The 23,630-nt window shown below is 34.5% G+C and overlaps 1 protein-coding gene across 1 annotated transcript; it reads right to left on the minus strand.

Moving 5' to 3' along the window:
- Positions 1–436: 436 nt before the first annotated feature.
- On the minus strand, positions 437–10,280 carry LOC132552676 (nucleoporin Nup37-like). The gene is made up of 7 exons (XM_060216866.1): positions 10,140–10,280; positions 8,339–8,469; positions 6,201–6,273; positions 5,143–5,325; positions 3,210–3,391; positions 2,148–2,283; positions 437–1,572 (listed from the first exon to the last, which is right to left on the minus strand). The coding sequence occupies exons 1-7, from the start codon at positions 10,278–10,280 to the stop codon at positions 1,441–1,443; spliced, it is 978 nt and encodes a 325-aa protein (XP_060072849.1). The 3' UTR covers positions 437–1,440.
- Between the last annotated feature and the right edge of the window lie 13,350 nt (positions 10,281–23,630).

A 23,630-nucleotide genomic window follows, 5' to 3' on the forward strand; every position in this document is an offset into this window, starting at 1 on the left:
TCCTACTCTCATAAAGTGTCTAATGACCCCATTACTGATGATAAAATTTACCTACTATATTACTGATTTGAAAGCCACATGCATGTGCCCAACAAGTTAATGTTATGATTTTGTTATCCTGAATAAATAAATCTTTCAACAAAAATATTTGTAGAACTTTTTTAATTCTGTTATCAATTCTTACTTTTGTGTCAAGTTTCTCCTTTTATTTCTTTAGCCAGTTGAAAAATTCGAGAATAAAAATTTTAGATGAATCGATGGGATTAAAACACCTAAATAAGATAACTTTCTTTGAAGAAAATCCAAATATTTGTCATAGCGAGCATCAGAGTGCGCTTTGTTTGGTCTGACAAAGTTATTTGAATTACTTTTTAAATGAATAATGTTTATGTTTAATGAATGTTCACAGAATTCATAGAAACATAATATCGCAGTAGACATAGAAAACACCATCATTTATTATCCATTATATATGTATCAATATTACCACAGGAACACAGAACAATAAGCATAAGAAAAGTACATACAAACTAGCTCCAACACAATTAAAGTCACTGTGATATTACTTTATACTTCAGTCATGTTAGTGAAAAAATGGGAAGGACAATTTTTCAGCTGGTCACTGGGGTTATTGCCATGTGCATCACAAGTGTCATTTGAGGCAGTATTTCTATGTAGAAGCTTTAAATATCACGCGGGATGCCCCCACCATGCTATTCTGACCAACTGGAGAACATTATCCTTGCTAAAGACACATCGCAAGAAGACAAAAACAGATCCTGATCTTAGCTTCCTGGTAAATGAAAAAACTGTCAAGGGTAGGCATCGATCCCTAAACCTTAGAACTTCATACAAGGTTTAATTAACATGCTTTCCTGATTGAGCTATGTTGGCCCATTGGTAGAGCACAACCCACTCCTTAGCTGTAGCTTTTTTCTTCAGCATGGTTTATTTGTATGTGGAAACATGCATAAAGCAATATGTTGCATCATTACTGATGAATGCCTGTTGCAAGTGCTGATAAATAGCACTGACAATGTCACACAATATTCCAACTAAAAAATGTACTACAAATCAAAGCATGTTCATCATATATTACAGTGAGATACTGTTTTTCTACCTTCTGAGAAAAAGAAAACCATTTCCATTCAGTTACAAAATGTACCTTCATGACTTTCTATGGTCCTAATCAATTACAGTTTAACATCAAGTAATTTGTGAATATTACACTTCCAGTACTTTCTCAAAATCCACATGTATTCATCCTAGTATGCATGGTCAAATTGGTCCATCTAGGAATGAGCACCCAGCCTAAGAGTGTTGTAAAAGTCAACATCTTCAGTCGCTAAAAACACCAAATCTAACTTTGAATTATCTGGTTCATGGTCACCCAGTGTTTTAGTTTCTGAACAGTGCAGTAGCAAGCTGTAAAGACTTTTTTCATCCCAATTGCGCCCTGTTTGGCTCTATATGGTAAACTTTCACTTGTTGATCTCCGCCCACAGCCAGCAGTGGGTGGGTATAGTGCCAACTCATTCCATAGGCCACCTGTTGGCTTGTACTCAAGGGAACCTGCAAGATATCAAATACCAAAACAATTTTAGTTGTTTGTGATATCATGAAAATATTTCTGTATTGAGGGGGTCAATTCAAGATAATGGTTTCTATCATCTACCATAAAATCATATATTTTTTGGGGGCTCAAATATGATGGTTTTCCAAAAATATACTTTTCTTATTCGCACTTCATTTTCTGGACAGGTCTTCCTCAAAATATCCACAAATACTATCGACCATGTCAACTGTGATCAATTAGTTTATCATTTCGTGGACATGTCAATTTTGGGATTTAGAGTACACACAGATTCTACATTCTACCATTGTTGGTACAGATAAAATAAGGAATGTCTAAGAAATGGAACAATCAGTGCTTGACAATTTTCACAGCTACAAACCATTGTGTGAACATCAAAATCAATATGACCACAACAGATTGTTCAAAATTTTGTCCTTTTAGGCAACACATAATGCATTTCACAATTTTTTCTGAACTTATTGTGGTTATAGTGGTACTTTGACTAGAAAATGTTTTACTTAGGGTGATTAAGATCAAATTTAGACCATCAGGATCAGCAGTCTTTCCATACCTGATGGTGTCTTGTGCTGAACACTTTGATCTGTCGTCCTGGCCGTCCTGTGGTAGCTAGCAGTATAGGTGTTGACTTTGCCCAACGAATGTCCCGTGCCCCTTCAGGGTGAGCTTGGCGCCTCTCCTGTGGCTGACTGTCAAAAAATCATTCAATCTAATTTGAAAACAAACAGATATAAAAATTGGCACCTTATACTCATAACCCCCGCACAAATGGTGTTAGACTATTGTCCCAAATGACAGATATATTTATAAGAAAGGTTTAAGCACAATACGCTGAAAACTTGATAATCTGGACACCTTTGTTCCTTGTCAAATTATTTGGTTTACAAGTTTTTCTGAATGCCACATTTAGTTGACCAATTGATTGAACTGGAGTATTGTGATGCTCTTGGTTGTTTCCAGAATGTTGTCACAGGTATTCATAATGTCTTTTATTGTCTAATCATGTTTCTTTTTGTCAAAAATAATTATATATGCATAAAAATTACCAAAGAGAAATTTGTTGTTATTCATTGTTGTCCAATATCCCTAGCAGTCCTTTGAATGTCTGCTCGATAACAATAATGATATTTTACTCAAAAACATCTAATAACCAATGATATATTATGATATGCACTAAATACGTATTATGCTTATTTTGGCATGATTTTGAAGCTAATTTTTCCCTCGAATAAGATAATTTGGTCTCATCTGAAACTAATCTAAAACAATCTGGATATATTACTATGCAAATTCAAATCCATTCCTAAAAGCATTTCCAGCAACAGAATTTGAATTTCTGAAGGGGATAGTACTATTAATGTTATGAACATAAGATATAAATAAAAGCTTCTTAACAGCCAAGAATGATTGATCTGTATTGTAGACATATTGTTGACATGCTTTTTTCACAAGCAGTGTCATATTTAACACAGTGCACTTATTGATGGGCAATCTGTCTGCCACTATCCAGGCTTTAATGAAGCTAACTTGATTGAGAGATCTGCCTGCAAGTCAGTGACAATTTCAGACCCAGGACTATATTATCCTAATTAAAATGACTTGATGTAAGGAATACCTAGATCTTGATAGGTGAAATATGAGCCATTCTGTACCAGCCACTGCAGCGATGACATCATCATCAAGTCTACTCCAGTCAGCACCCATCAGTGGAGATTGGCAACAGTCTAAAGACATGATCTGAAGCTGTAGGTCCATACTAAATATTTTGATAATGCCGTCTTTTTGTGCCACCATCACCTAAAATGAATTAAATCACATGAAATTTGAATTTTGATCAGGTCCTCCATTATACATTGCACTTCTCAAGTACATAATAAATAAAGAGTGATCCAATACTCCTAATGTAGAACTTTGTTGTAGATTCTTCGGTCAGATCCGCGTGGGATTCAATAGAGTTCCTTACCAAGAAAACATAATAAATAAAAAGGAAAACTCAACAACATGAAGACTTTTTGTGAAAATCGTCTACATGGTTCAGCCGCTATACAGCTGCCATCAGGACAAAAACTTATTGTGAAAAAATAGCTAAGGTGTGAAAAGTGTTTCAAGTAACATTATGACGTCACAGTAAAGCTGACATTGAAACAACGTTTAAAAGTTTTTGGTTATAATGTAGAAAATTTTCGTACACGCTGTGTACACTAATTGTCCAGTTTTGAAGGCAGACTTGAAGTTCGTCCTGTACATCTGTAGAAATGCCACTAAAGCTGTCATTCATGGATGATGCGTGGTTCTTGTTAACACACAGGTGGTCACTATTAGTGTTCCCGTTGGCATTTTCATCTTCAGAGTCAGGGAGATAAAGATCTGCTAAGGTGTCTACACCAATAGGTTCTGGATTAGGTTTATGACATGTTTAAAACATTTCAACTATAATAATTGTTTCAACGACAACTTTATGAATGAAAGCTTTAGTGGCATTTCTACAGATTTACAGGACGAACTTCCAGTCTGCCTTCAAAACCGGACAATTAGTGTACACAGTGTGTACAGAATTTTCCTAGATTATAACCAAGAACTTTTAAACTATGATAAGTGTTTCAACATCAGCTTTACTATGATGTCATAATGTAACTTGAACAGCATTCCACATCTTAGCTAATTTTTCACAATTAATTTTTGTCCTGATGACAGCCACTAAGCAATTTTCACAAAAAGTTTTTGTGTTGTTGAGTTTTCCTTTTTATTTATTATGTTCTCAAATACATGTATATGAACAATTCATACTACCAAGAACTATACTAAAAGCTTAATTCAATACAATTTCTAATAATCAATTTTTGAAGAAAGGGATTGATAAGAAAAAATGTGCAATAGAAGAAACAACACTGCAGACAAAGATTTCATAGCTCATTTCAACATCCCCAACCATAAGGATATGTACATCAAGATTACAGTATTTGTCAAATTGTGTCAATCAAACATAAATGAAGGGAAGATACAGACTCCAAACCATAAACTTTCTGATTAACCACTTGAAACTACTTTACAAATGATCTGACCTGTTCTTTAACCAGATGCTGACACTGTATAGTATAGTACATGCCTCTCATTTTTTGAGTCTGGTTAAGCACAACGTTAAACAACTGATAAAGAATGGATATGATGTTTTAAAATGCTACCACATTTGCAAAACCATGATGAAAACATGATGCAGAACTAAGTTTCATAAGATAGGAGATATGTGAGTAACTTAGATGTATAACAAAGCAAAGGAAAAACTGTGGGAGGGTCACAGGATCAATATTCTCATCATCATTTCAAATAACTTCAACAGAGAGCAATATGATATCTTTCTAAAGATGCCTTATCTGCTTATTGTTACATAGCCAAGTATAAAATATCGTTCTGACCAGCATTCAACTCCCAAGTTTTCTTCTTAGGCAAACAATGTTCTTACTGGTTTTACATGTCCACAGAATTTTCTCCAAAACCAATGTTGCATATAAATCTGTCGCTGAATAACAAAGAACTAAAACAAATTATACCTTGCCTGGCTCTTTTTCGTGGATACACACAGACATTCCTGGAGCACCAAGCTGAAAACTGGCATTGAGTTCATCTCCTACCCATAGCTTACAAGTCAAGTCATCCCCTGTTGAGGCCAGGGTCTCCCCGCTCTGGGGGTTGTAAGCCACAGAGTTGATAAAGTCAGTATGGCCTTCCAACAACTTGAAAAAAAAAGAATAAATGAAGTTCAGAATGAGATGTATATTATTAAAGCTTAAAAGTTTGTTTACCACTGCAAAGAAGGACGTCACATGCAATGCAGAATGAACAAAGGGGCATTACTCTGTATATATTCATGTAAATTTGGTACCAATAGTTCATATGGCAGCTACAATGAAAAACGCTCTAGTAAAATTGACATATACAAGATGAATCTCCTGCAGTAGGGTTTTGGGCCTAAAATTCAATTACATCATCTGAAATGAATACTGAACCAAACAAAAACTTTCCTCTTGAACTGAGCAATCTATGTAGAAAATGCCATTATCACATAATGCTCTTGATCTGCTACAAGTCATTTGGAGGATATGAAAGGCTTCAATTTGCTAATCAAAATCAACATTTAGACAATGTCTTTATTAAACAGAAAGTTTGTCTGATCAAAATCATACAAAATAAAAGTTGCAGTCTTGACTTTTTGTTTTTTACATAATTGCCTCTGGGTGAATAATGTTTGTAAACCAGGAGAAAATTGCAACAAATATCAAGACTTCTTAGGTTACTTAGACTCTGGCATAATACTTTCAGCTACAAGACATGGTAATGAGGAAAGTATTTTTGTAGGATTTTCTGTGGTGAGCAGAGTACCATTTTCAAAATTTTGATGACCCAGTTACAAAGAGATAAGTAGATTCTCAATATTTGGTTGAGTACTACAGGAAAAGCAGTAGTCCAGGACTCAAATATTTGAGTCACTAAAATCACTGTGAGAAAAACGTATGCACTTCTTCATCAACAAAATTATATGATATGACGACTGAAAAATTGTGTGCATTTGCCATGTCATTGGTTACACATGACAGCATTATTTGACTACCTCCACTGCATCTTTCTCTCGTAAATCTGACTCAAAAAGTTGTATTCTGTTGTTGGACCCAGCTACAGCAAATCTGAAAGTGAGAGATGACTGATGTTAATTCACAAGGAAAAATGAAAAGTTGATGGCAATAAAAATAAGACTAGTCTCCAACTCTTGAGTTGAAAAGTAATCAGTATTGCTTGATATTTCTAGTTAAGGAGACCTTGTGTTTGACAACGAAAGGAAATTTCCTAACTTTGTGTATACATTAAAAGGTTTAGACAGTGCTTATTTGTGGAAATGACTGGATACAACCAACTTATTGGCAAGAGACTACTGACCAGTCATAATGTATATTCTATATATTGCAAGAAACAATAATCCTTTATACTTATGCCTTTTTCCTCAGGAAATATAATTTCAAATATTTCAGGAATTCAAATGATCAGTTTAGGTATAATGTTCTGGGGTTGAAGCACTGTTATGTTTATCAGATAAAAACCATTGACAATCAATAAGTACACCAATGCAAGAGTTTAAGTATGCTTTACTGGTAATTATATGAATAAGGGTTAAAGAGCGAATTAAATTCAAAATAAATGCTGACAGGCTTTCATTTTGTCTCTACATTGAAAAACTGGGTCTATAAACAACTTAGTACTTTTGGCAATAAATTGAAATTGGAATATTTTTTAAATACTTACCGTATTTGATCCAATAAGCGCCCAGGGCGCTTAAAATATTGCAATTAAGAGGGGCGCTTATTAGAGACCATCTTAGACGTAAAAGAAACACATTCAGTACCAAAAAATCTGCTTCTACCAGGAACCTTTCGTCTCCGTTTTGAGGTGTTTTGTAAAGAAGTTTTCAATTCACTCTCTTTTGGTCTCAAATCGCGAATTCGCTTCCTATCTTTACCGTACTGCTTTGATGCTTTGCTGTTTGCCCTATTCCTTGGCCAACTACACAACTTTTAACTTGAAAGAAATTTGATTCGACTTGATTCAGCCCCCTTTGTGAGATTGTGATGTGTCTGTGGTCGCCATAATTTCAGTGTCAACCTCTATGTAACAAGGTGCACTATGTCATTATGTCCTCGTCAATAAATTGTTTCAGATCATCTTAACATGATGACACAAAAGGGAATTTGTTTATGATAAAGATACGAAATTCCATTCATACTATTTTAGCATAACTATTTTATCTGTCATTTGATATCCAACTGCTCCATTTGTTTCTGTCAGATAATCTATCACACATGAAAATATCATTTCTTAATCTGCTGTATCAATGGCTATCGTTACTGTGGCTGAGCGCGCGACACCAAGGTACACAAGGTAAAGGTCATCTACCATGTGGTTTAGGAATGTGTGAAAAAAATGTCTTTTATCTTATATCATGTTTATAGAGTGTTGGAAACAATTCATAGGGCAGTGTCTTGATACAGTTATAAGACCTTTCACTGTGACGTCACAAAATTACGTGTGTGAATGGTCTAATTTAGGATAATAATCCGTTTGCAATCAGAGTTGTGAAAGAAGGGAAAACAATGGGTCACATTCCAAATGAACTGTAAAAAACAGCGTTTTTTTTATCAGGCATAGTTGGGAAATTGTGTTAGTAGTTACAGAGGACACTAACGACATTTCTCTGTTGCTGGTGGAGTGAAGATTAACTGTTTTTTACGTTTTTCTGGAGTACATCTCCTTATAAACCGACTTAAAACACTTTTTGATCGTGACTAAAACGTAAGTAAATCAAGACTTTTAGGTATCTGAAGGGGGGAGGGGGCGCTTATAGGGACATGGACGCTTATTGGGTCGAATACGGTATTTGTGATACTGGCTATAAGTAAAGCATTTTGTAATACAAAAGTACCTGTGTGCTAAAATAATTGTTAAGTCCAGTTCTGAGTACATTATGCTTGTTAAAGTAAGGATTTTTTTAAAAGATAATAATTATTAAACATTTTAATGAGGATGTTCATGATCATTTGTTACAAGAGGTTGATATGATGATGTGTAAATGTACACATTAAAATATTACATTATATAGCATATATACATCTTAAAAGGCAAGTATGCAATGACAAACTTTCAACCAGAGATGCTCTTCTTGTGTTATTCAGTTATTTACATGCACCAATGATGTCTTACCTCAAGCAGTCTGCAACTTCTCGAGATTCATATGAAGTTTCAGGGCTCCATGATATAGCCGTCACTCTGCATCCATTTTGAAAGTCACGCACTTGTTTAAATTCAAATGGTTTTTCATCCTCAGACTCGTCCTACAATTTAGAAAAAAACCTAAACTGAAATGGTAATTATAAAAATATCCAAAACAGAACAATAATACAGCATTCCCATTATTTAATATGTGTATAGGTGACTATTTATGTATCTTTAGTAAAGATGACATACATTTATCACTATTACATTAGTCAACTTATAAACAACATTTCATTGTCCTCTGCTGTTTTAGTTTATTTTGTCTTTATGTTTTTATGTCAATAAAGTCAAATCAAGTCAATTAATAAGGCCTACCAATTTATCAGTTTGAAGAAAATTATTCAATTTGTCTTCTAGCTCATTTCATAAATATGTAAAATGGATAATGTATACATATGGCTTTGTTTATTCTTATCTCAATTACATGTCCCTGTGATCAGAGGAAGAAAATCACATGAACTCTGACACATTTGTGTAAAGGTAAGTCATATCGTGAATTAAACATATGTATTTACATCATATAAAATGGCAAATTCAAAATAACTGACCAGGACATGAACCTTTGTTATAATTTTTGGAGCAAACAGTATTCAAAATGTTCTTTATGAAGTAGACTTTAAGAGTAGGTCATAGGGTTCTGACTCACTCCACACAATGTTACTATTTTTTAACTTTTGTATTGGCCGTGACAAAGATGGAAAAAGTAAATTGTGGATAGATAATCGGAATCCTGTGGAAATAAACACAAATCAGTAGTTGTGTCTCTTTAAACATCATTGATAAGCAAGAGATCAATAACAGCAGCTTTCAAATCATTCATTCAAGAACTGATCTCCACAAATACACTTTCTTCGCTAAAATTGCTAAACAAACTACCAGACAAGGTTGTTCATGAAAAAACACTGATAAGCTCAAAACAAGCCCTGTATTCGAGGGACAAAATTACATACTCAGAGTCTCTCTTTCTTCCGTTGTGAATATACCTAATCATGCCCTGTAACTTGCATATCGAGATCCAGAGCCCTTGCGGCTCAGATACAAACAAAAGTTTACAAAGACTGGGTCAAATCAAGAAATGAACAAGTACCGATTTCGATCGGTACTTATTCATTTCATTGTCTATTACGTGCGTATATATAATTATCGGTAATTCTGTGCTATCAAATACTACTCTTTGTATCCATGCGCTGTGAGCAGGTGGACGAGACAGTGGTGTAACATTGACAAAACGTTTACCCTGAGGTCAACCCGGTAAATGGTAACTCTTGAATTTGTACCAACAGCCAACAAGTTTGTGCACCACTCAAACGGAACGAATTCATTCAAGAACTGATCTCCACAAATACACTTTCTTCGCTAAAATTGCTAAACAAACTACCAGACAAGGTTGTTCATGAAAAAACACTGATAAGCTCAAAACAAGCCCTGTACAGACAAAATTACATACTCAGAGTCTCTCTTTCTTCCGTTGTGAATATACCTAATCATGCCCTGTAACTTATCGAGATCCAGAGCCCTTGCGGCTCAGACACAAACAAAAGTTTACAAAGACTGGGTCAAATCAAGAAATGAACAAGTACCGATTTCGATCGGTACTTATTCATTTCATTGTCTATTACGTGCGTATATATAATTATCGGTAATTCTGTGCTATCAAATACTACTCTTTGTATCCATGCGCTGTGAGCAGGTGGAGGAGACAGTGGTGTAACATTGACAAAACGTTTACCCTGAGGTCAACCCGGTAAATGGTAACTCTTGAATTTGTACCAACAGCCAACAAGTTTGTGCACCACTCAAACGGAACGAATTCTACGACACTAACAATGTCATGACACGGTATAGTAAAACTGGCAGAATTTTCTGACATTTTCAGCGCGCCGGTTTAAACTCATACAAGTATACCTCTCAAGCAGAAGAGTTCTACAAGTTAACAAAGAGTGATCTCCCTTCAGGCGAATTGCCTCCGAAATCAAACACGAAGTTGATCGACGATCAACAGAGACACACAGTCGTCTTTTTTGTCTTTTTGCTTTTTTATTTGTTTGTTTATATTATTTTTCTGTTGTTTTTATCTATCATTGTTTTCATACAAAATCATTCCAAAAATAAATTTCTATCAAAAAGAGTCTTCTTTATCTATATAAAACGTTTCATCAAATCGACCAATTTTGTCCAAGTGAAAGGTCTTTTGTACACATTTTGCAATATTTTACATAAGCAGATTAATTTATTGAACAAGCATATACATAGGCATAATATGTGTATTTACCGTAGACAAGTGAGTTAGAAATTAAACTAATAGAGGACAATAACAATAAGCACACAAGTGTTTATTTTAAGTCTTTACACATTTTCTTAATGTTAATTTTTCGGTCTATAATTTGTTTACTATCTTGCCACTTAATTTTCGATCTAAGTGTACACAAGATTAAAGTACAACCGGAAAAATCGGAGATTTCTTACCATCTCGTACATTACGTACGTCAGTGCTAACATGCAAGGTGGATTGGGTTAGGGATGGGGGTGAGGTGGCCGCAGAACTCTACCGATGTTGTATAAATGGGAATCACGCTGCACACATGGATAATATTTGTAAAGTTCCTTTTTAATTGCAGCATCATGTTTCAGCTTTCGGCCAATTATATGCCATTTTTATCATATTCTATTTGTCCACTAGTGTAACAGTGGATTATTAACAGGTTCTATAATGTATTTTCTAGAGAATCTTAAATTCATCTGACTTTGTACAATCAGGTCAGTGAGAACCCAATGTTTGTGGATCGAACCTTATCCTGGACGATTACTCTTTCGAACGAAGCTGAGATCACGGACTAAGTTGTAGCTGTCAAGTGCTGACGTTATTGATGTTTCCTTGGGAAAGTCTGGATAGCAGAACCGGGTCCCATGCACGATGTTCTGCGAGCGCTCAGGGTAGCCATTATGCAGCTGCTACATATACAAAGAGCCAAAACCATCATAACCCAAACTCAAACACAACAAAAACAGAGCAAGATATCAGCTTGGTTGGAGAAAATGAGACTCATGAAGAAGAATAAGGAGGATATTGCAAGATGTTTAGGAGAACCTTCAACAAAACGGAGAGTTTTGACTCGAATTAAGGTATTTGACCTATGAACCATATTCGACACCAATTAAACAGCCAGCCTGGGATTAGTTGAGTCCCAAGATAGCGGCAGAAAATTATGTCGAAGACATGTATATTGGATAAAAGTCTTGTGTGGAAACAGTTTTTTTAAACTAAGACGAAGAATGATAAAAAAATTCAATTTACTAGTATGGCAATCGTGTTCTATGCACATATTTATGGTTCCTTTCGCACTAACACCACCGCAAATGCTCAAGGTCAGCTGACGATAGGTCTTGTGATTATTGTGTGTATGTCCAAATGACATTTTGAATATTTAGTTCATTCAAAATTATTTATTATATAGATAGCTTTATCTCTGACCCTAACCCTGCCAAAAAGATAGAAACTTCACCATTTGTGCAAAGTGTAGATTTTTGACTTTGATGTGTATCACCCTAATGACCTGGTGAACGATAGTGGACATAGTAGACCACCCTGTCATACTCCAAATCTTCATGTACACACGTGTCTTTCCTGTTATATACCAATCCCTAGTTCGCACATGCTGACATGTCCTTGAATGACTGTATCTATCAATCAGGACGTTAAATACAATATATCATATGACCGATAATTACTATACAAATTTTCCGACAATATATCATATACCCTATATACCCCAACATCGTCAATTGTTATTTTGACATTACTTTCTACTTTTATACTAAGACGGAGACTTTAAACACCTTATACAGTACCGTTCTAATAATGAGAGGTAGATGTGTAGATGCAATTTATAAAGTTGTGTTTAGGAGAAACATTAAGAGAAGAAAATTTGCTAGAAATATAAGACTTCCCCAGCACAATTCGTTGTTTGATGTTGTAAAAGCAGATGGCAATAACTTTACGGATGATCAAGAGATTGGTATGTGTGATAAGTGTTATAAGAATTATCAGAAAAGAAAACCACAACCTGAAAGTCAAATCGTTGATGTCGATGATGATTAGTGGCGAAACATCCCACTATTATCCATAGAGGATCTATTTTATGGACAGTCTTCCCAAGCAAAATGCAAACGTTGTTGTAAGAGATTCACTCAAAACTCGACATATTGCCCAAGCACGCAAAACACCAACTCATATATTATCAGAAGATGTGGTGTCCTTGGTCCTCACGTTTTTGATCACATCACTTATAGAGAAATATCTTAACCCTAACGTTGAAATCCGTACTGATAAAAGAGAATTGCTGACCTTCAAGCCACCTTTCAGATCACAGGAAATCATCAATGATTTCTTAGAGATATCACATATTCTATCAAAACAGAAGTCATCGTTTACTCTGCGATTCTCCTCTCTGGATGATGCAGATTATAAAGCCTGGAATGGTTGGGCAAGAACACAGTTTCTAAAAAAACTTTTTATTGTTCATTCAATATTGGCAGTGGTATTTACAATCCAAACCACGAGAATGCACTACTGTTGTTCTGGGTGAAATGGAAACGGACATATCATGGAAACAGTGTTCAATTCTTAAACATGTCATTTTCCAGTACACCGAAAACATTTGATTCCAGAGTAAAAGCATTAGAAATAACCGTAGTTCCTTTTTCCCTTGGACGCGAACATCTTACAAGTCGGGCAACTGTCAGACTCGACGGTACATATATCTTTATTCCTAAGAGTTCTGGTCACAAGCTCCAGAGAATCTCCTACTGTGGCCGAAAGAAGTGGAACTATTTCAAGTTCATAAGCATAACCTTGCCTGTTGGTTACATTCTGAAAACAGTAGGATCTGGTCCTGGAAGCGATAATGATGCGAAGATTACAAAAGTCATCATGGATAGTCTCTTCTGGCTGGGAAAATATGACAACGTCATTGTTGATCGAGGGTTTAGGGATGTTTTTGCCAGCTTTGTGGATAGTCTCTAATGTTTAGGAAAATATGACAACGTTGTTATTGATCGAGGGTTGAAAGATGTTTTTTGCAAGATTTGGAATCACGTGGTTTGACATTAAATACGCCGCCTTATCTAAAACCTGGCCAGACTCAACATGATGACCGACAAGCTAACCTAGACAGATCCGTAACTGAGTCCAATAGGTAGTGGATTGATATCACGGACGATACAAGCAATGGCTGTTTTTCAAAACTCAATTTGCTTCCAAATATTTCAATGATGTTATTGAGGAATTCGTTGGAATAGTAACAGACTGTCTCAATTGAATCCGATGACCCATATATGTTAAAACACAGGAGCGAGACGGATAGGATAGGGCGCTGAGTGCCAAAATGAAAGCGCGTCTCAGTGTTCACAACAATTTAGCTCAGTGTGTGAAAAATGAACCAGATCACACCAGAAGGGCTAAGTCACTATTTGTAAAACTAGATGCTAGTGCGGATAATTGTGAGATTCTAAAGTGGAATATCTTCAGGCAATATCCTCTTGCACATACCACTTAGAGACATTGTACGATGTCAGATCCATTTGAGGTGTAAGAGCAGTGTAACGCACACTGCTTGGGTCCAGCATGACAGGTCCGACGCTATTAATTCCATAAAGGGTTTTTATTGCCAGTATCGTATTGAACAGAGAACCATGGGTGTATGTCTCCACGTAGTTGGTATCATGTACTATTTAGGATACTACATGCATTTGGACAACAGTAAGCCTTTGTTTCAAAAAGCAAAAAGGTTTAGGACAAACCCAAGGTAATGTAGATTTCGCTACCAACCATCATCTTCAATACATTATCTGTGGTCGACTTGGACATACATTACTGTACGATGAAGACCAACACTGACATGACTAATCAGATTCTAGGATGAAGAAGTCTTATTGGTTTACATATTAGGTGGTTCACTGTGTAAACCAACTAAAATCTAGCAGCATTCTTGTAAGAACATTTAACTTTTGTGGTTATCCGTGGCCATTTTGAAATTTTAAAGTTTAGTTTAGTTTGTTATTAGCGTAGGTACAGTAACTGACCCTTTGTACTAATGAAATCAAGCATAAACATTCTATTTCAGTTCACTTTACAATACTCAATCCAAAACAGATTTTCCCCTTTGCTCGGATGTTCCTTTGAAAATACATATCAGTATTGTCAATCAATTTTGATTACTTTGCTCAAAACTCTTAATTAATATTTTGAGTAATTTATCTTATACTGTTTTGAAGATGTTTTAGCGCATAGGTACGAATGGACTCTAATAGGAAGTTGTATGTTTGACCTTCAGAAAATTTCGCTTAATGTGAAAAGAGCCTGTTCTTTCTCAAAATGCATCACATTTTTATTTTCTGTTTCCAGTGTTCAAAACTGTACCTTTTTGCTTTGTATATATAATATTTAACATATCATTATCAGCATAGTCATGTTTTAAAAATGAAGAAATGATATTGTAGCATTTCTTCCTCAAAATCATACATTAAAAAAAAATTCGCACAAAAAAGGGTGCAATATTCTTGCGTATACATGTTTGGACTTAAATGCCTGGTTGTGAATGTACGACTACAGAGGCTGCAAATAACACATATAAGCTGTTGTATTTACTTCTTAGGCCATTTTGAGAACCCACCATTGTATTTGTTGATAGGTACGGTTTTCTGTATATTTTGTACAATCTTTTATACAACAAAATACAACAAAATAACACATCATTTCAGATATATATATACTTTGTGTCTTAACTATAGAAAAGTGATACCATAACATCAATTTTCGTGTTCCAGTGTATGAACGCATACACAGCCACTATCGATAAAGTTTAAAACGTAACAAATGGATGTCCTACTTACATAACATTACCACTACTACAGGTGTACTTGTTATATGATTTGCTTATATGTACACCCCGGAAATCATTTCAGGGGTCGTCTCAAACTAGAATAATACATAAAAATCAAGACAAGCACACCCGACAAGTGTCGTAAATTCATGGAGCAATAAGACTGCATCTAACAAATCGAAGTCATAAATATAGCCGCTAGTACGTGTAATGTATTGCTAATTGGATGAACGCGAAATCTTTCAAACAGTTTTTCTATTTCATTTTAAGACGTTTCGTACATATGATTATACCTGTCTTATGTATATGGTAATCCGAACATTCCTTTTGAGAGCTAATAGATTGCAAATGACATAATTTTACTAACCAATCAGATTGCGTGTAACTAAATGACGATGAGATCACAATCATGGCTGACACAGAGGTAGGATATAGCAAATTTCCTTTCTAATTTTTGCGTTATAAGACATCTCATACATATCATTCTATCATGAGCTTCCGCCTATTATGTCACAGCTAACAACGGATCGAAGCATATCAGAATTATATGGGAATTTGTCAGCAACTTTCATTTCTAACTTTCAGTTTGAATAACAAAGCAAATCATGCTGTCCATATTTATGTTTCTATAATTTGTGTCGTTTGTAGCAAATCGTTTTAAGGAACCGGTGGCTTCAGCAATGTATTGCTCAACACTTTCTTCATAACGCTTCTTCAGAAAAGCTGTGAGGATAATCCCAAAACAAGCAAAAGTGTGGATTACATTATAGATGAATTAACGCCGAAGATGGATAACGTAAAAACATAAACGTATACAACTACTCTGAGTAATCAAACCTTAGTAGGCACAGGAATTGAAGTCAGAGCTAATTAAAATCCTAATTGCTGTAAACTATTATCATGTGTCAAAAATGATCTTCCATATCACATGAAAAAAACCCAATAACAAACAAAAAGAGTACAAAGGATTTTATTGACGTGACGTTTCGACGAAACACCGCTTATGTACACTTAGGGCAAATGTAGTGATATCAAGAGACATCACAGTATATACAATTTTCAAGCAAATCAGAAAATTACCAAGCGAATAAATGTGAACTCAAAAGAATGGCGGATATGAAGTCAGTGTCGACATCAACTGGGAATGCGTCGAGTACGGTCGAAGCGTCAGTAAATGAAAGCATGTCGTCTATTGGATGTTCTGTATTTTCTGGTGACCTTTCTAATATTTCAGCAGCGTCTAACAATGATAATAAAACCAATATTACAGAAAGTTCTACAGTAAACGCCATTGCCTTAAAACTGACGACACCAGTGAAAACTTCGAACCCACCAGAGGGGACAACAAAGCTTTACACACAGCAGGAAGATCAATTTCAGACATGGTCTTTTCCTCCTGAAGAAGATCACAGTCAAACACGCCAGCTCAGTAAGGTTTGATTATAAAATTTGAGGAAACAATATTAATTCAACAAAATAGTTTTGATTAAAATATTTTTAATATCTGTCAAATGTTCAATTACTTCTCAACACCAAAGATTCTAATTCTACCAGATTATATGCAAATAATGACATTGGTTTTTTTTCTCTTATAGAGATATCAACACCGATCGGTTCGAGAAAGTCCACGATGATGGTAACACAAGATATGTACTTTGAAGGAATAGTGCGATATTGGTAGCTTGGTGCTTAGTGCAATAAATAGTATTATCAAGATTATTTTACCTAATTGAATGTATTTTATCTCCTTCTGCTACTGAATTTTTAATTGGTAAATGATTCTTAAAATGCAAAAACGTGTAAACTAATAGTATACATTTCTTGCACGTATCGCTTCAAGTAATTGATTCATGACATATGATCAGTGTGGCTTGTATTTTTAAGATAATGCCGCAGTCGGTCTGAGTAAGAATTTGCAGCCATGTTCTTCCTTTGCTGAAAGAGGGCCGATGAATGAACAACTACCCACCACTGAGCTGCCAAAGTCATCTTTAAAAGCATCTACTGAATGTGGAAATGACGATACTACACTGTCACGTCATGTTTTTAAATTTTCGAGTTCACCTGAACGACAAGCATGTAAACGGAAACCATTACAGTCCAGACCAATACAAGGTTTCAGATTTGCAGCATCGATAATGATAATACAAAAACTCATTTGAATTGTACCATATAATGTAATTGCTGTTTTTGTGAATTCTGCTATCATAACAAGTGCAAGTTCAGATCAAAATTATGTATCATGTAGACCATTTTCGAGGTCAGCCCTGGACAGATAATGTTCTCCTCAGTTTAAAACAATGTAAAATGATACAAAGTAATGTAGAATTTCATCATATAATATATGCAGGGTCAACATGGAAAGCACAGAAGGGATATAAATATAGATATCCGTATTTGGATGATCGGCCATCTCGAGAGAGGATTACATCAACCCCACAAGATGATGAAGTTTCAGTAGGTAAGGGATATTTTTGATACGATTTTTGTTGATATAGTTGAAAATATTTACAGTATTTCAAAGCATAGAAACACTGTTCAGTAGCATTGAACTTCATTGGTCCATGAGTGCACCTAAAATGGTAGATTTAATCTGATGAATAGTGTTTTATTTTTCATTTTTGATAGCTGTTCGCTATTAGCCTGTTGCTATCCTATTCAGTATTATCTATTTCTACTTTTACTTTTTCGTAAAATTGTCACATGTTTGAGGAAGGGATCGGCAGTCTCCAAAATAGCATCATTTAGGCCTTTAGTATCACTGACGAGACCCAGAAGGTAAAAAAAACCCAGCTGTATGATGCCTTTCATTTATTGTTTTGATCTACTGCATCTAACTCTAAATTCGTATTGAAAGGTACTATTCACTTTTGTTTCTTTTGTTCAATCTTCGACATTGCAGGAGCTGAACTTTTAGTAACGTGCATGCCATGTTTTAATTCAATCAAATCGTTGTACGGTTAAGATTATACACGCGTACTTCAGATATGAAAATCGTGTAATTTGTTGAATATGTGGTTTTTGCACATCCCCATCTAGATTTTCAAAATGTATTTCTTTTGCTCACCAAGGTTTCATTATTCAGGCCAATAACGTTACTGCTGAGTCATAGAAGGACAATACACCTGTGTAATACAGATTAATTCAAAGTTTGGCGCTACATGTATATATGTGATGTTAACTTGTTCAATCCTCATAATCTCACTTTCGTTGCGGTAGTGTGCTTCTCACCAGATTTTTTTTCCAGATAGCCTTTCAAACTTTCTTGTCTTATGACTGTATTACAGGCAGCATGGCATCTAAAAGGCGATCGCTTAAAAATGGAATCAAATTGCAGAAAGTAAGTATTCTATTGACATAATGTATCGTTGTAAATGGTCAATTTTTAACTGGGACACCTTGATAATTCTTTTCTGTTCTATATAAAAGGAATACATTTTTACATATTCTACATGACATTTACGTTATATTAAGTTATACTTTGAGACTATTTCTGGAGTATTTTCATCGCCATGCAGAGGTTGTATTCAATCAATTTCGTTCGGAATACAGATAATGTATGGTGTTCTATAGAAAACAAATGTGGCGAATTAGCTTGGCCATAAGGAATTGTAAATCTCAAGTATCTATAAACAGAAATCAAGGATCGATTTTGTTTACACCTATTGTAATGTAATTGAGCACACAAGGGAATGTGCTTAACAGCTTTTGTTTGTATACTTTTATTCAATCCGTTGAATTTTGAAATGTTTGTTTTTGTTGGCAATATTGCGTTGCATTCATAGTAGTATGGCGTAGTAATATCATTTGTACAATGTATAAGTAGATAGGATCATACCATCCAGTAACAATAGGTTACCGTACGTGAAAATTTAACGTTTTTTCACTTTGATAATTGTAATGTTATAATAATTTCACAGCTAACAGAACTTTTTATACCAATCTTGTTAATCATGAAGATCTTCGCGGTAAAATATGATTATGATACTGGCTAGGCGTACATGGTCTTTCAATGGAAAGAACTCTTAATATTTGAACTTGAATTAAATCCATGATTTTAACGGTCAGTCCAAGTATATGTTATAGTACGTCTGAAGTGGTGATGTTAAAAAAGCTAAATTTTACAGTTGATTTACTTTGTATGGAAGTATTCTTTTATAGTTTTGTCAAAAACCTGTTCGTGGAACGAAATTGTTATTGGTCATCTCTGAATTGTATAATTTTTAGGCTTCTGATGAAGGGAAGAACCAAATGTGTGAGAGTGATGGAAACAAACCAACCCCGTCAGGTAAAAGGAAGGAAATGGACAAAGAACTAATGTTGCAAAATAAGTCCAAGGTATGCATTATCAAATCACTGGTTTAAATGTTGTTCCTTTACTAACCATCATGTGATTTCCACATAACCGAACTTAATTTCGAATCTCATCATGGTGACGATTTTTACAATTTTACCATTATTTGATTTGTCAATTCGGCGACATATGTGACATTATGTGATTTTTACCCGTGTTTATTTCAATTTCTGGTTTTACACTTAGATTTTTCCACTGTATTTGTAGCGGAGACGGTATGTGCCACCATCTGTCAAAGGTGTTACCAAAGAAGAAAAGGAAGCTGTTATAAAAGAAATACGTAAACCAAATGCTTGTTTCACAGATGTCATCATGGATGTTATCCTTCGTCTCATTAGCCTCAACTTTCCAGAATACTTTATTCCGAATGATATGAAGAAATTTTTCAGACCAAATGGAGTGCAGCCATTACACTGTTCATCAGAGTTCGCTCAGGTGATTTTTGCGCGGCCAAAATCATCACGGGAATCAACAGGCGTCGAGCAGGAGAATAATGAGAATGATATTGGCCATTTTGTGCTTTTAACCAACATTGGTTGCAAGAAACTTTTCGCATTATGCGACAGTCTTGGTGAGCGGTCATCGAATATCCGCCCAAATATTTACAAAATCATTAGAACCTGTCTTGGATTTAAGGAAGCACATACCGTGGTTGTACAGGAAAAAGCAATGTCAGTACAGCTTGGGAATATTTACTGTGGGTTGTACGTAGTTGCTGCCCTAATCGATATCTGCCTTGGAAATGGAAGCAGATTAGAAAATATTATCTATGACCAGGAACGCATGAGAAGTCATCTCATTGACTTAATAAATGACCTTTATGAGCACAGACCAATTAGTGGGTTTCCTATCATCGACATCGATGATGAAAAGCGACAGAGTAAGCTTATACTAATATAAGTAAATTTAGAGACTACGAAACATAACTAAAGCAAAACAAAAATTAGCATTGGAAATATATCGGCGTTTGAAGCTATCTACACAATATAATACATGCTACTTCAAATCTAGTTCATTAGGTTGAGGATTGAGGATAGTGTTTTGTTGTGATGGAAGTAAGCTTTCAAACTCCATCAATATAACCCAATGTTCAACTTTGCTTGCATGCAAATAAAAACGTTGATATATGTTACGGAATAATCACCATGGTTGTATTTATCTCCCCTTAGATAACAGCCATATACAATTGTAAAGGTCGAGATTCAGTTTAATATTGATTTAATGGTGTGAATGGCTGCTGTATTATTTGCCTATCAATATTTCACACACAAATGGTTATACCTATGTATAAACATTGCACTATTGGTTTACAAAAATGTAATGCACATGTATGATTTTAAACACACAGTTATCGGTCTGCAAATGTTGTTCATGTTTAACAAGACGATACTATAGATTGTTTACGCCTAACACAGAGAATACTTGTGTACATTCGGCAAACATTCTGAATGCATATGATTTATCATACTCACATTACTCTATTTGTAATTTCTATCTCCTATTAATCATGTTTTCGCCATTTTCAAGCTAATCAATTCAATCAATTAACAATATATATATTCCAACTTTCCCATACATCTCTTCCTATCATCAAGATCACATTTAAAACAGCATAGATTTAGGATATTCAACTGTCACACAAATAGAAATATTTATATAATACATATTGCTGATAACGTTATTTAATATTGTGTATATCATATTGTCTAATAATTATTTTGTGTTAGACTTTTTGATGAGTAAATAATTTTAAAGGATGATATGTGTTTCACTAATGTTAGTCTTTCGATGTGTTATTTTCACTTATACACTTATACTTTACTGATTTCTATTTTTGCTTATCTGTGGTGATTTAAATAAAATGATGTTTTCAGAAATGATATTCTTTGTTTCTCTCAATATTGGTTTTGTATGAATCACAAAAATGTTTGAAGGAAAGAATATATATATACTTGCAGAACTTTGATTGATTCATTATGCTGAATGCTAAAAAGTGAAAACTTAGGCTTGTAATTGCACAAGTATTGATAGTTTATTCAAAACAATGATCAAGCTTTATTTGAATTAGTGAAATCAAGTTGATGACTTTTAAACAAAAGAGCACAAATCAACTAATGATTATTTAAACAAGAAAATTATATTCGTGAAAAGAAACGCGGCAGTTTTTTTAAAACGAGTGCTTTCATTTAATTTTGATTGATATTAATGATAAATCCTCAATCATTTCCTGTATTTAACCTTATGACACCTACACATGCTCTAACAGTATCTTTTAAAGGAGTACTTTCATTTTATTTTTAATTATAAATGATAAATCTTCAATCATTTACTGTACCTAGACTTTGGACAATGGATGATTCGGTTCTATTCAGTTCCAATTCTTGTATGGAGTTTAATTAGTTTAAACATATTTATTGTCAAATACAGACAGTGGATTAGGCACAAGGTATTACAACTGATCAACGCCTTCTCCAAAGATACATTACATATGACAATACAAAACAATATGACAATATAGTACAATACTGACAATACAATACAATATTGATAATACAAATGTTGATATATATTAACTCAAAATCTGTTGCTGGTTTTAATAAAATTTTGCACATGTCTAAAAATGGTTGAATTAAGGTCCACAGAAAAATTACAATTACCATATAAAAGAAGTTCAATATCAAACGGAACATTCAAAATATTTAAATTATGTACCAAATTACGCCTTTCAATTAAGAACAGCGGACATTCAATAAAAAAGTGATAGACATTCTCACAAGGATGACCACAATTACAGGATGCATTATCAACTAGATTTACTCTAACTAGGTCATAGTTAAGGGAACTACACTTGTGTCGGAGCTTAGTATGCAAAATATTAAGTTGTATGGAACTTGAAACTCTGATGTGTCTTCTATGTATAAAGTCATGGTCAGAACAATGGTTGATCACTCTTAATCAAAACAAACGTTTTCCCTTTATCGCCAAATGTTTAAGAAAAATGGTGGTTGGAGTCATTGTTTGCCGACGACATTCTATTTTTTCTGAAAAGAAAAACATCCTTTTGGGAGCAACATGCTGATTAGGGTAATACCGTTGAAAATAAGTTGAAAAAGTTCTTCAAATTTTAAGAAGATGCTTCAAGAAAATTCCAATTACTAGTGAACCATGAAGTTTGAAGTAAATTCTTCTCTTGCTATGAAAGCTCTCTTTCCCAAGAAAGGTCAACGGCGGTACAAATATATGATTAAGGGTTATACTGAAGCAAATTTCGGAGGAAGAAATAATAAAATGATTGAGTTATTGGTTGTCGTCGAGTTTGGCAGTAAGGTTTTCCAAACGAATATTGGTATACTTAAGGAAGCAAGCTGTGACTTAGTTTTGGTTTCATACGATGCTGAATTTATCAAAGTGCTTATGGAAACAGGTCACAAATACGTTGCGAATTCGTTTAATATCGATTTCAGATATATTGATTGCGTCATATGTTTATATAACACGATATTTATTGATTACGGCCATCATACATACCCAACAGAATAGGAAATCAAAGATACGACAGACTCTTCTACATCAGCCCTTTCTCTCTATCTTTTCCTACAACAAAATCAACATTGATAGCTTTTCTCCAAGTTCTATGATAAGCGTGATGATTTAAATTTCCTATTGTTCATTTTCAATTCCTGGATAACAACATCCTTGCATCACCAACCTATGGTGTTTACATGTTGCGGTTGATTCAATATTCAAGGACCTATTCCCATTCTCACGATTTGCGTGCAGAAAGAAGTCGTCAACTGACAGAAAACTCGCAACACAGGGATTCAAAAGATAAAGGTTGATGAAAATTAGTGGAAGGGGGTCTTCTTTATTTTACAAAGTGTACAATGGATTAAATTCATCATATCGTCATACATTATTTTATGGTTTAATAAGATACAGAATCCCACACCTTCATGGAAATAACAGTAACTATACTGCATGCATA

The sequence above is a fragment of the Ylistrum balloti genome, unplaced genomic scaffold (assembly GCF_031769215.1).
Source record: "Ylistrum balloti isolate Yb309-2 unplaced genomic scaffold, AGI_CSIRO_Ybal_v1 Utg370266, whole genome shotgun sequence".
Lineage (NCBI taxonomy): Eukaryota > Metazoa > Mollusca > Bivalvia > Pectinida > Pectinidae > Ylistrum > Ylistrum balloti.